The 14317-nt window shown below is 39.6% G+C and overlaps 1 protein-coding gene across 1 annotated transcript; it reads left to right on the top strand.

Annotated features, from left to right (window-relative positions):
• Window positions 1-2601: 2601 nt before the first annotated feature.
• spag6 (sperm associated antigen 6) lies at window positions 2602-8302 on the top strand. Its single transcript, XM_061714067.1, has 11 exons — window positions 2602-2626; window positions 2720-2815; window positions 3893-4053; window positions 5353-5536; window positions 5740-5945; window positions 6838-7011; window positions 7111-7263; window positions 7368-7559; window positions 7751-7867; window positions 7947-8091; window positions 8253-8302. The coding sequence occupies exons 1-11, from the start codon at window positions 2602-2604 to the stop codon at window positions 8300-8302; spliced, it is 1503 nt and encodes a 500-aa protein (XP_061570051.1).
• The last annotated feature ends 6015 nt before the right edge of the window (window positions 8303-14317 follow it).

Genomic DNA, 14317 nt, shown 5'->3' with positions numbered 1-14317 from the left:
GCTTTTGTGTGAATTAAACCAAATAAATGATTGGGATGGCAGACGGCGCACAGCAGATGTCCGTCTGAAGCAGCAGAGATGGAGATAACCGAGTTAAGGAGGAGGAGGAGGAGGAGGAGGAGGAGGAGGAAGAGATCTGGCTCGGGACCAAATCATGTTTCTCAGTCAAATTGAAATATGGGCATGTTTATTTGTTCGTTTGTTTTATTTATTTATTTGCGCGACACGTAAAAGTGCAAACGGCTGAGATGAAATGAAGTGCTGAAAAATAGCACAAAATATGCGACTGTATTAAAAATGATCCGAGTTTTAAAGTCACTCCACTGTGGTTTGCGGTTATAAAAAATTGTATTTGACTTTCATGCACTTTTGCTTTTTGAAGGGGGCATACATTGTTTTTCTTTCTTCTGATGGACGCAGAAATGTGAATAAACCTTAAACTAGCGTCATTTTCAAACTTTTATACAGAGTTCTTCTTTTTCCCATTTTGTGTGAATATTTAGGCTATTGATCTGTTTTTCCTCTTTGAAGCAAAGCGAGAACTTCTGTGTGAAGATTAAAGCAGTGAATGTGCGGCAGCAGATTCAAACACCATGACCTCCCGTCCCGTGTTTCGACAATGAAACGCATCGCGCTCTTTATCCGGTTTATATTTTATTTTGACGTACAGAAAAGCGACATCACAGGAAAATAGAGCTCATCTGTATTTAGTGCACGCGTTATTTGGGGCATAATGGAGCGACATTTAACTACATGTGGTAATTAGTGTACCTCATCGGTAAAACTGATCATTTGGGGTTCATTTTGGTGGGAGGAAACATAACATGTTCACAAAAATGATCTCATTTGAAAAGAATAAATCGTTGAAAGTATTTCTGCATTTTGAATTAAACTGATTTTAAAGCTTTGATGTGTGGGTTATTGAGATGCCCTGCGATGGACTGATGACCAGTACGGGGTCTTTCATGAGATAGGCTCAGGAATAAACAGGAATGGATAATTAACGAATGGGTGGATGAAAAAAGAAAAAAAGAAATTTAAGGATAGGGTCTAAAAATACAACCCAAAAAATTTGCCCATTCAGCTGTGAGGTGGCCTAAACTCTGTATTTGAGTCATTTTTCTCATTAAAATACAATGTTTGCGCAAGTTGTTTGCATCATCTTTACGCTTATTTTATTGCACCATGAGCCTTCAAGCCTCCATCCTTTTTTTTATTTTTTATATTGTGACATAATTTGTAAATTTAAAAGAACAGTGTGGCAGGGTGGAGGAGCAGCCACTCAGCAGAAACATAATGTTAATTTCAAACCTTTCTTTCCTCCGCTGTGGCAGTGCGTCAGTAAATCAGTGGGAAATTGACCTTTCTTCACTTTTCCCTATGAGATGGAGCTCTCTCAGGTGATTAGTATGAAAGCAATTTGCAAGCCAACTATAGCTGATCTGATTTTGGTTTTAGTTTCAGCATTCAATAAATAGCCTTTATAGGATAAAATGCACAAGCTCTGTAGGTCGGAAATCTGAAAAATGAATAAAAAGCTGGAGTAAAATTGGCCTTTCCTTCTACTGGCAGAGTTTTGGGTATTTTTCAGGGCTATAGCCTACCGAAACGCAGTGCAAACAGCCAGAGCAAAAAAGAAGAAGTTGAAGGAGACTAAATTATTTTAAGCCTATACAACAAATATGATCTAATGGCTAAATTTTGATATTAATGAAATATGACCAAATAAGCAAAATCCTCTGGGAAGGCACTGACGTTTTGTGTGTGGAAATACTGAAGTTGAGATTTCTGTGTCTCCGACTGTGAAAGAGTTTCTTTTTGGAAAAATTTCTATTTTTCTTTGACATCCAATCTACGCATGTAAAAACAGACTACGTCTATAATTTACCAAATAATCACTATAAACATGTCTCACTTGATTAACAGCTTACAAAGCAGAGCAAACGTGAGTATTGGACTTTCTCTGTCCATCAGAAACAACTAAGTCATAGCCTGTCATGGAAGCACTATTATTAGGGCCTACTAATATGATTTTTAAATAGCATGACATCATGTTTTCCCTCAGGTGTTTCACCTTCACTAAAAGGTAGCCCAGGTCACAATTTGTCAGATTTCATTGGCATCTTAAATGGTGACAATGAAAACTAATATCTAATCACCACGATGGTCCTTACGTTGAAAACGTATAAAAAATGACACACTTTCACCTCCTGCGGTTAGATGCAGGATGTCGCATTTATATCCGTTTTTTCACTTCCCTTTTCTTTTGAAGATGGTTCAGTGACGGCGTTGATCAAACTTGCGACAAGTCCGCCGTTTAAAAGGCAACACGAGAAAAGAGAAGAGGTCTCACTCTGAACGTATTTCCCAAGAACATTATCAAGCTGTCCGCTGATGTGATTTTGAACGAAGTGAGACGTCAATTTTTATATAGACGATCTTTGTCACAGCCCGCAGAACAGTCTCCCTGACGTTGCCACGGCAACAATAACAACAACATCACAAGCCTTGGTGAAACGCTGCGTTAAATCCTGAGCTAAAATCTCCTTAAAAAACAGAACAGTTTATAATTGAGACTCCTTAAAAAAAAACAGGGTCCCAATGAGTCAAGGACGTCTAAATCAAGGTGAGAAGCCTGCAAACTTTTGCTTCACTATGAAGAAAGTTAGTGTTTTACGTTGTGTCTGGTTGTAATGTATGTAATCTGTTTGCTGTGCAGTGTTGGAGCAGTTCCAGAGAGAGAGGCGGCAGTTTGTGCAGTCTATTGCCGACCTGGCATCCAGACCCGAGAATGCAGAGCACCTACAAAATGCAGGTAAAACATTTTCACGGCAAAGTTAGCACCAGTTTGTGACTCCAGTGTTCATGTGTTCACCTCTCCTTACTCCTCCTGATGGATGTGAACCCGAGCATCCAGCACACTGAATACTGCAATATTTTAGACAAGGAATTACACTGAAGACCTTGTTTTTATTAATTTATGTGCAGCAGAGTCAAGTAGACTGTTGTTAAATGGTTGGATACATGGGTGCAGATGGGGGGGACATGCCCCCCCCCCCCCAATTTCTGAAAAACATGAATTGTCCCCCCAATAAAAATACCCTAAATTATTCAAAATTGAACAAACTTAAAGGTTGAATATGTGGAATATTTATTAAAAATATATTTCTAAAAAAATAATACATCCACGGTGTGTTTTGAGGTGTACAGATTGAAAGTATTGCTATGCCATACATTTTTTTTTTTAGTCTGAATTAATATTTTTAAAATTTTTGACGGGCTCTAGTCGAGCTGTTTAGGACAAATAAACAAGAAATAAACAAGAAAGGTAAGCACAATAAATGATTCCCTGTGCAGTATTTTTTGGCGAGCCTTTACCAATTTATGGCATGGTATGATTTGCATATTGGCAAAAAATTAAAAATTAAAATCACGTTGGTGTCTCCCCCAATCCTGACATCGGATCTGCACCCCTGGTTGGATACATTGTGGGCCTTTAAAAAAAAAACCCCCCACAAATAACAAACATTTCTAAGTTTGTGGAGAGACCAAATCCTGTTTCCTGTTATTTTGAAGGTTTCCTTTCCTTTATCTTTTTCATCACATATCTTTTTAGGTCATTTACTCTGAAGAAGAAATACTTTCTGAAATTTTAAGCCATTTAACTGTTAAGTGATGATGCCTTACAACATTATTAGTGAAATACTACTGAAATTAGGTGAGATACTTTTTATAAGATGATGCTGTAGTTGTTGTAGCTGACTGTATTGATTTTAGCTACAGTGGGGCTAAATGCAAAATGAAGCTGTTAAGCCAGACAGGGTTTTATTTTCTTTTAAATTATTATGAAATAACTGAGCCCAGTGTTCATGTGTCTTCACCTCTCCTCCAGAGATTTTGAGCTTTCTCCGCCATCTGACGATGGATGTGGACCCGAGAATCCAGCGAAGTGCACTGCTGGCTGTGGGCCACCTGGCAGAGCAGGGCCTGGCCCAGGGCGTGGTCAAGGAGGACATCCTGCCTCACCTGGTCCAATCTATGGCCTCACAGAATGTAAGCTTTTCATTTTCTGGACATATATGTAATATATTGTAGGAGTTTGGGAACAAAAGAGCTGAAGAACGCTTTTTGTGTACGAAGGAAAAACTTGTGTTGTTTATTTACAACTGCCCGTAACCAACAGTAACAGAACACTAACTGAAAGGTCATCATCGTCGTTAGTAACGGCTAGATTCTTTTGAATTCCAACCCACTGAAACTAAACAGTGTCCTGCTATGGTCACTACAATATATATGTAATGTTGTCTTTTCTGAGGTGCTGTGTGTGAGAGAGGAAAGCGATGACTAAGGGCTGGCTGTCACCCTGCAGGACCTCAGGGGTCAAGCCCCTGAATGTAATCATGTGTGGGGCTTACGCAGCAGTCTGCCTGGGGGATACTTCAAAACTTTAAAGCACTTTACCACGAAGGCAACCAGGCCTTTTGTCTTCTCTTGCAGCCCACTCCCAAGCTCAGACCAGAACTTCTTATTATCAGAGTGGAAGTGCAGTGTTATATCTTACATATGGACACTTTAGGTTTGATGTTTACTGCTTTAATTTAAATTTTATGTGGACAAATGTGCTCTGAAAGCTTGGAAAAAGGCTTTGCTTTGCTCTCACACGCACTCATACAGCCTCTGTTTTATACACCCAATAGATTAAACCTTTCTTTATTCTTTAGCATCTAAAACATTTAATAACTACTTATATGAAGTCTTACAATTTTAAACACTGATGCTCATCTTGAACAACTTTAGCTGAAATTAGTCTTACCTTTTTGTGGACTTCTTTTGATAGCAGCATTTGCGTGTTTCAGCTGACTGAGTCTAATAGCTAATAGGCCTAATTTGCCTTGGTTGATTTGATTATTCATGCCACATCCATCTTTTAGCTTCATCATTGAACCTTTTAAATAACATTACAGGCTATTGAAAGATACAATTAATTTATTTTATATATCCAGAGAGCTAAATTAAATTAATTTAAAAAAAATTGCATCATTTTGATATTTTTAATTCAATCATTTACATTTATAATTGTTGTTTTGTTTCTTTTTTATGTGCATTTGGATTTTGGCAAGGGATTATATAATTTAAACATAAGCATATAAGCCATTTCAGTCATTCAATGCATTTTTATTCATGATAAAACAAAACTTTAGTCTTTATAGTAATTAGCAGCAATTCTTGGTACATGAACTGTTAAGTGAGTTGACTTTTTTAAATGTTTTTTTTAAAAGGGACATTAAGAAATGTAACTGCGGGCTAATGTAGGTCTTTTTTTAAAAATAAATCATTTGTGTTTGTATTCAGAGGTCTTATAAGAAGGCAGCATCGTTTGTGCTGCGTGCGGTGGCCAAACACTCCCCGGAGCTGTCCCAGGCGGTGGTGGGCTGCGGGGGGGTGGAGGCTTTGGTTCTCTGCTTGGAGGGGTTTGACCCCAGGGTGAAGGAGGAGGCCGCCTGGGCTCTGGGCTGCATCGCAAGACACAATGAAAGTAAGCGCGTTCACACGTGTTCTAATTTACATCTGTCTCTTTTGCATCTATATTTTTATAGGCTGCAGATATTTTTTAAATACTTTTTAAAGCAACACTATTCATTCACCATTTGGAACAAAACATTAAGAGGACACAGCTTGCAGGATTTGGAAATATACCTCTTTTGCCTCATTTTTCACAACCCCTCCTTGCCTCGGCAGCGCTGTCTCAGTCAGTGGTGGAGGCTGGAGCGGCCCATCTGCTGGTGCTCTGTCTCCAGGAGCCTGAAATGTCCCTAAAAAGCATCGCAGCCTCCACAATCCGTGACATCTGCAAACACACACGAGAGCTGGCCCAGACCATGGTGGACGCAGGCGTCCTCACACTCCTGGCACGGTGGGCCCTAAGTAGAGACGCCAAACTCAAGGTGAGGCCCCGATGACTGCTGGTGATACTTTATTACACAAAAGCTCATCCAGTTTTATTTTTTTCATTTTTATTTCATTTATATAAGGATTTAACAACACTGTTAGCAGAAAACTGAAAAAAACTCCCTGCTTTAAAATCAATTCTTAACAAATCGTTGGCTAGTTTTCATTTCAGACAAATAATTTAGGTGGAGTGTCACCAGACACTGGTGACACTGATGAAGGCGAACGAAATCGCCGAAACATGTCAGGTAATTAAAAAAACCTAAATTATTTGTCTGAAAAAAAGAACTAGCAAAGTAATTGTAATCAAGAGACAAAATGAACTTTATTAAATCAATTTTAACAGAGGAGAATCTACATACATGTACATTTGAATTATTAAGAGTTTTACACATTTATTCATTTCACTTATGTTAAACATTTCAACAAAATCTTGCCCTGCTCAAACTCTGTTAGAGGAATTTTTATTTGTGGATCAACAGATTTAGAAAAACATTTCTAAAAAGTAATTGGATCCAAAAATATAGAATTAAAGTGTAGAAAATGATTGTAAACATTACTTTGTATTTTTGATTTACACTAAGTCACCTTTTTTTTAATTTTTTTTCTTGAATTATTTTAAAACTTAAGTATGTCTTGGAAAATCCAAAAAAGGAGAGTGAAATCTAAGTGAAAATTAAGTTTTATTTAAGACTAATTAAAAAAAAATGTTTTAAACATTTTTTAAATGTTTCTGTACTCCCATTTTGGCAACCTAAAAAAATAAATAAATCTGAACAATATTTAAAATATATTTGAAGACAGATGCTGCTGTTTCAAGAGGGAAACGTAAAGGAGTAATAAACTTTTCATTTCTTCATCTCTGGAAGTACTGTTGTGTCCGTGCAGAGGCAGGTGTTCTCCGCGCTGAGCAGCATTAGCAAGCACTCGGCCGGCCTGGCAGAAATGGTGATTGAGGCAGAGATCTTCCCTGCAGCCGTGGCCCTCCTCAGAGACCCGGATGAATACGTCCGGAAGAACGTGGCCACCCTCATGCAGGAGGTGGTGAAACACTCGTTGGAGGTACTGCACACTCACACTCGCAGCCACAACTACACTGAGACACAATGAGTGGTGTTCCTGTGTGTGTGTGTGTGTGTGTGTGTGTGTGTGTTTCTCCAGCTGCCGGAGGTCATTGTGAACTCTGGTGCCCTGGCACCAGTGATTTACTACCTGGCTGGCTGTCGTGGAGGCCTGCGGTTGCCGGCGATCGTGATGCTGGGATATCTGGCAACTCACAGTGAAAGCCTCGCTATGGCTGTCATCCGCTCTAAGGTGTTAAAATCTCTTCATGTGACCCCTAAAACCCTCATGGCTGGTATGTAGGTCACATGCACTGAGGCCACCCTTGTTGCGCTGTGTGTCCTCCTGTCCTGCAGGGGGTGTTCCAGCTGGCCCTGTGTCTGTCTGAGGAGTTTGAGCAGAAGATCCAGGCGGCTACAGTGAGGTCCATCGGCCAGATAGGGCAACACACCCCCGACCACGCAGAAGCAGTGGCCACAGCCAACCTGCTGCCCAAACTGCTGCAGCTTTACATGGACGCCAGCAGCTCAAAGGAGCTGCAGGTCCAAGTAAGAGATGCAACACACTTTCCTCTAATGAATGAACAAACAGCCTCATCGCCACAGAAATAAAATCAAAACTGTTTGCAAATGTTGTTTTTTTCCTTTTTATTTATTTTTTTTCTGTAACAGTAAATTGAATGAACATGCTATTCACTTTTATCTGTGATGCACTAAAAGACCACCTTGTGACATTTCAGAGTCAGAAAGCTCTGCAGAGCATCCTGCCCAAGTGCACCTGCGTGGCGGCTCTGGAACCACTGCTTCACGACGCTCCCAGCAACATCCTGAAACTCGTCCTCTGCCAGTTCAGCAAGGTTGTGAGCGACTCTGCAACCTCCACTACACACATTCATGGTGCAGGCAGCCTATTCAGCACAGCTCTGTCTCCATCAGGTGCTGCCTGACGACAGCAAGGCCCGCCGTCTGTTTGTGACCAGTGGGGGATTGAAGAAGGTGCAAGAAATTGAGGCTGAGCCTGACTCTGCTCTGGAGGAGTACATCAACACCATCAAAAACTGCTTTCCTGAAGAAATAGTAAGGTGCAGACTGTCCACCTTCCACACACACATGGCCATGTTTTATTGATGAGGCATGCTCTTATCTCTCTCTCCCACACTGAACCATAACTTCAGGGAGAGATAATAATCTTCAGACTGGAATATGACTATATATTTGTGTGTGCTTTGTTGCAGTTCTACTGGTTCTACTCCCCTAACTACGCAGATGTCTTGTTGCAGCAAGGAGTCTGAGGAGTCTCAGACAGACACAGGGCCAGGACAGTTTCCTCATGGGGAGCCTCCATGCTGGGAGTGACTCTGGCCTGCAGGGGGTCGTCCTGGGGGTGGTTCTGGCCTGGATGGTTGTGGAGCTCTGCACCACGGCTTCACCGCTGTGGTGTGGACTCCTCTATCCGTCCCGGCCGGGATGGTCTCTGTGGCCCCCCCCCCCCCCCTTGTAGCTGCGGGCTATGAGACCTCCTGGTGTGGACGGCTCCCTGTTACCGTTTCCTCACCTGGATCCTCTGTGCTCAGCCATGTCTGCACCGTGTGTCTGCGTGTGTGTTTGTGTATAACTGAATTGTGGTGTGCTTGTGTTTGTCTGTGTGTGTGCGGGGAGGGGGGAGGGGGGCAAGGCATTACAGTTTTTCTCAATCACTTTGGTACATTTTTCCAATCATTCTTGCAATTTGCAGAAGATCAAGTGCATTTCTCAAAACAGTTTGAACAAATAGCAAAACACTGTGGATCACCTGCAAAAGCCAGTCTCTTTCTCAAAATCCTTAGTCCATCCCTCAAAAGCAAGTTTTTGTGTCAATATACTTGTCAGTGCCATCAGAATGTTTAATCATTGTGTCATTGTGTACAGATAAGACAGTCAAATTCATTAGTCATGTTGGCAATTGAAGGCACTTTGAAGGGACATGTTGATGTAAAATGTGGTTTAGGTGTGATGACAAGTGTTGTACATTTGACCTCATATAATGTATACGTGTAAGATTGATTGGAAAAGACAAGATTCACATTTACAGAATGACTTCTTCATTGGCAAACATTGACATTGCAGTCCGTAAAGATAAAAAAAGACAGCACTGCACATAACAAAGGTGAAATACAATACGTAAGTGTAAACATAGGTCAAAAATATAAACATAGGTCATACAGTAGGTAAACAAAAAAATATGAACAACTCCCCAAATTCTAATCTCAATCCTGATCTTCAGCTTCTTCCCGTTCCTGTCTGTTAGGCCACAAATTCTCATCCACGTCACACCTGATGTCCTCCCGTGCAAGGCAGCGTGGATAGTATCTTCTTGCATGCCTAATCCATGCTCTGCAGGAATCTGCAGTAATGTCTTGGCATGCTGCATCCATTGCAGCCAGAAGGGTCACTTGTGTTTGTGGCTCTCGGTCATACACCTTCCACCTCCGGGCTGAGAAAAATTCCTCAATGGGGTTGAGGAATGGGGAGTATGGTGGTAAGAACTCCATCACCATTCTGTTATGGTTTGCGTACCACCGCCTTACTAGGTTTGACTTGTGGAAGCTTACATTGTCCCATATTATGGCATATTTGGGCTGGGCCATATTCTCGGCTGGGCCACCTAGGATATGATCCCTGTACAAAGTGTCTAGGGATGCTATTAGACGTCCAGAGTTGTATGGACCCATCAGTGGAATGTGTGTCAGCACACCGTTATCTGATATTGCGGCACACATAGTTATGTTGCCACCCCTTTGGCCTGGCACATCAATGGTGGCTCGATGTCCAATAAGGTTTCGACCCCGTCTTCTGCGCTTTGTCAGATTGAAGCCAGCCTCGTCCATGTAAATGAAGTGACAGGGTGGATCACTAGCTTCCAGTTCCATCATGCGCTAAATACAGAAGACAAAATGTTATTTTTGGAATTACTGCATTACATGCATTTGCAAAAGAAGTTAGATCAAACGTATATGACATATTGCATCTTCTTTTCTACAGCCATAGCATATGTGCAAATGCCACACTTGCAGTAGTGTAGTGTACATCTTTACATTACATTGCATTTGGCAGACACCTTTTACTGTAAACCCAAAGCGACTTACAAAACGAGGACATATCTATATATGGTTTTGGAATAAAAGTTGTACCTGGACAAAGTGGTAGCGCAGCTCCTTCACCCTCTCACCATTTCTTTCAAATGGGACAGTGTATAGCTGTTTCATGCGCATGTGTTGTTTTTTTAGCACTCTGTCAATGGTAGAGATACTGACTGTTTGGATGTTTGCAAATGTGTCATTGTCCTGCAAAATAGTAGTCTGTATCTCTCTCAGTGTAATGGCGTTGTTTTCAACAACAATGTTGCAGATAGCCATCTCCTGGTGTGGTGTGAAAATCCGCCCTCTACCACCCCTGTGTACTTGTCTTGCAGTCCTATGTGGGAAATAGAAATGTAAACCAAAACAAATTTGAGGAAGACACAATGGCATTGTATAGAGCATCAGTGGAATAGGCTACTGTAATTTTGTATGGGGCATTACTGTATTGACATGTAAATACAGTAAACTCCATGTAATTCAGCACATACTGTTAGATTACACACCTGTTCTCTCTGCGGAAAGTTTGAATAATTGAGGACACAGTTGTTCTGCCAACATTTGGCTGCACCCTTCTCCCCGCTTCAGCCATAGTCAGCCCATGATTCAAAACATGGTCTACAAGTGTTGCTCTGATTTCATCAGGAACACGCATGTGTCCGCCTCTTCTGCCTCTTCCTACTCCTCCACCACGCAGCCTCACCCCTCTTCCTCTCCTTCTTCTTGGCTGTTGTCCTTCCACTGTCAGACATTGTAACTTTCTATTGTGCTCTGGTTACCTATATACTCCCCAGTAGATTGTTCATGAGATGCTCCCTTGAGCTCATTCAGAAAACTGTCGATCATTGGTTGATCAACTCTTTTCATTAGAGAAAGTCTAGATTCACCTGGGAGGAATTTACCAATTTAGATCATATTTACAGACAAATGTCTTATGGAAATGTATATATGCTTGACATGTTATGATGGCTTGGTAAATCATTTTGCATGTGAAGACTTATATGATGAACTATAGCCTAAATGTTTTGGGGAAAGAGACTATTTGATAGATTCATATAACAAAGCATTTTGATTAGCATGACAAAAGCAATTGATAATGTACAAAAAAACTGAGAATTGTACACAATCATTTGCATGGATGGACAAAAGCATTTGCAATTTGTTCAATGCAATGAGAAACTGCCTTTTTCATCTGCACAAATGGCATGATGATGTGAAAACTGAACAAGAACTTTTGAGAATTTCAATTCTGATGTGAGAAATGTACCAAACCAATTGAGAAAAACTGTAATACATTTTATGTTTATGTGTTTTATGAAAAGCACTTTGCTTTACAAATAAAGTTCTATTTGATTTGATTTGATCTGAGTTTCTCCTTAAATTGCACGTCGGCAGCTTCAAATCCAGTTCGTATTTTAGATTTGTGAGACTGAGGCTGAAATAATGATTGACATTTTTGCCAAGCGTCTCTTTCAAATGTTTTTCTACACTTGCACTTGAAGCTGCTAGTGGCCTTATTTATTTTATTTTTATTTTTATTTTATTGGCTTTGTCTCAAACACAACAAAACCCAATCAAATTAAAAACATCAAAATATTAAAAAAAGCAAAACAATTTAACAGTCTCATTCAAAAATAAAACACACAGCAAAACAATGTGTTCGAGAGGGAACAGGAGGAAGCAGAACGCTTATTTAGTCCTGTCCCTTCCTCACAATATCATATCATATATAACCTATAAAAATTAAATAAAATTAAAAGAAAAGAAAGAGAAGAAAAGAAAAGAAAAGAAAAAAAGGAAAAAGACAAAATAACAAAAAATAAATAAATACAACACAAACAACCAATAAGCAATATCAGTAATTATAATCATAATTGAACCGGTCTCCTACAATATCCTAAATTCAAGAGTCCAATCTCCCAGTCACCTCTACAATGATCCACGAACAGCCTTGTCATCACTGTCACTCTTCTACTATAGAAAGGTCAAAGGCCAGGTTCATTGGCAGAGCAGCAGGTGGTTGGGAACATGAAATCTGACTGACTTTTTTGAGTTTTTTATGTGAGAGAAAAAAAAATTTAAATGAACATACACCATGTTGTATTTATTCCTGATCTTTCGTGCTGTAAAAGCAGTAACGTAAACCACCTGCGGGGATGACTCCGGTTCCAGCGACCGCTCTGCCCCCTGGCGGCCGCGCCTGCGCACTGCAGCTCAGCTGCAGGCGTGTGCGTGCAGCAGCTGCAGCGCACATGGCGATCGGCTCTTTGTTTATTGTCTGCCGGGGTGTCTGTGTGTGTTCTCCACATTGTACTCAGAGGACAAATAAGGCACGGCTCCTCGGCGCACAGGAGACGTTAACAAGTAATGGAAACAGCCGCCACCGGCGTCCCGAGATTTAAAAAGAAAAAAAAAATCCCCCAAAACAAAAAAACCCGGCAAAATCTGTATGCAAACGGGATGATGTGCGGTTTTCATCATGAATTGATCAGAGTCAGATCATCAAGGCGGCTTCTTCCTCTGCAGCTTCTGAGTTAATATAGATTAGTGTGCATGGTGCCAAGCAAATAAACAGTGTATATGTAGCCTATATATATATATATATATATATATATATATATATATATATATATATATATATATATATATATATATATATATATATACATATATATATATATATATACATATACATATACACACTACAATATATAGGCTATATATATGCCTATATATATATATCTCGATCGCAGTTTTCTCCCCACGTGATCATGAAGGTTATTTAACAGCTCCGCAACTGAAATAAAGGTAGCATAAAAACAACAGCCCATCTTTTTATCATAGAAAGCAGCCAGGGGCTTAGCTTTAATGTCTGATAGAGACGAGGAGCTATTTCGTTCAAGGGACAAATCAAAAGAATACCAAGACTTTTTTGTGTGTGTAAAGCTGGACCTCAGAGCAGATCTATCAACACATGGAAGCAAGATTCAATAATCACTTCCAGCAGGACGGAATATGTATATATATATATATATATATATATATATATATATATATATATATATATATATATAAACCGTTTATTTAAGCTATCATTTTTTTATTTGTTAAAAATGACATAACTTAATACTATATATCTCTCTATATGTATCAGATTATTTTACAGGTTGCTTGACTAGACTTCTTAAAAGAAAGTGAAGTTTAGAGAAATGAAGGACTTGGAAGACTAACAGAAGAGTCCAGCTGCTCACAAACATTTACTGGAAATGACACGATAAATAAATAAATAAATAATGAAATGATCTAAGATGTAAGAAAAAAAAAAACCTTTACTGTAATCGCATTTACGTTGAAAATCTCATTTAATGTCAAGGGTGATATTTTCATGGCATTAAACACGTTAAATAAATGAACATGGGAACATGTTCATTAGCAGTGACGTTAACACGAGTTACAAGCGCAGCGGCTGTTTTATGACACAACTAAATCTTCTCAAAAATAAATAGATAAAATAAAATCTAGGATTTTCTTAAAATATGTTAGGTCAAGTGGTTCACTGTTAAGATTAGTTAAAAAAAAACAACTTAATATTAAGCCAAAAAAGTCAAATTCCCTGAAAAGTCAATCAGTTATTTAATGTGTTTGGGTGGAGCCGTTTTACCAAACATTTTAAGTAAATCATTTTCCCGTTTGCTTCAGCACGTCACCCTGGATTTTAAATCGGACGCTACCTCTGCTTTGTAAAATCCTGCAATTAGTAGGCTAATACTTGTATTTCACGGGATGAGTATTGGACCGACGTGTCCAAAGGCTTGTGTGAGAACAGCACAATATTTAAGTGCTTTTGGAGGACCAGCCCAAAAGAGAGGAAGGGAGGACAAAAAAAAAAAAAAAATCAGCTTTCATAAATCCAAACCCTCACCTTCCTGGTACACCCGGACAGACAAGCAGGAAATGTCACACACATGACACATTTTATTTGCAGATGTCAGGTATAAAAAAGAAAGAAAAAAAAAGAAAAAAAAGGTTTGATCCCACCTCTTTTTCTTTGGAAAGATCTGCTTTAAAATAATGGCAGTATTAAAGAGTGTGGTGTCCCTCCTCTCATTTCAGTGTCCTTTAAAAAATGAGACAACATACGAATAAATATAAAGCATCCCAGTTTGGAGCAGAAAGAAGAAACATGCCAGG

The sequence above is a fragment of the Cololabis saira genome, chromosome 22 (genome assembly GCF_033807715.1).
Source record: "Cololabis saira isolate AMF1-May2022 chromosome 22, fColSai1.1, whole genome shotgun sequence".
NCBI classification, from domain to species: domain Eukaryota; kingdom Metazoa; phylum Chordata; class Actinopteri; order Beloniformes; family Belonidae; genus Cololabis; species Cololabis saira.
This window is presented reverse-complemented; position numbering and strand designations above follow the sequence as displayed.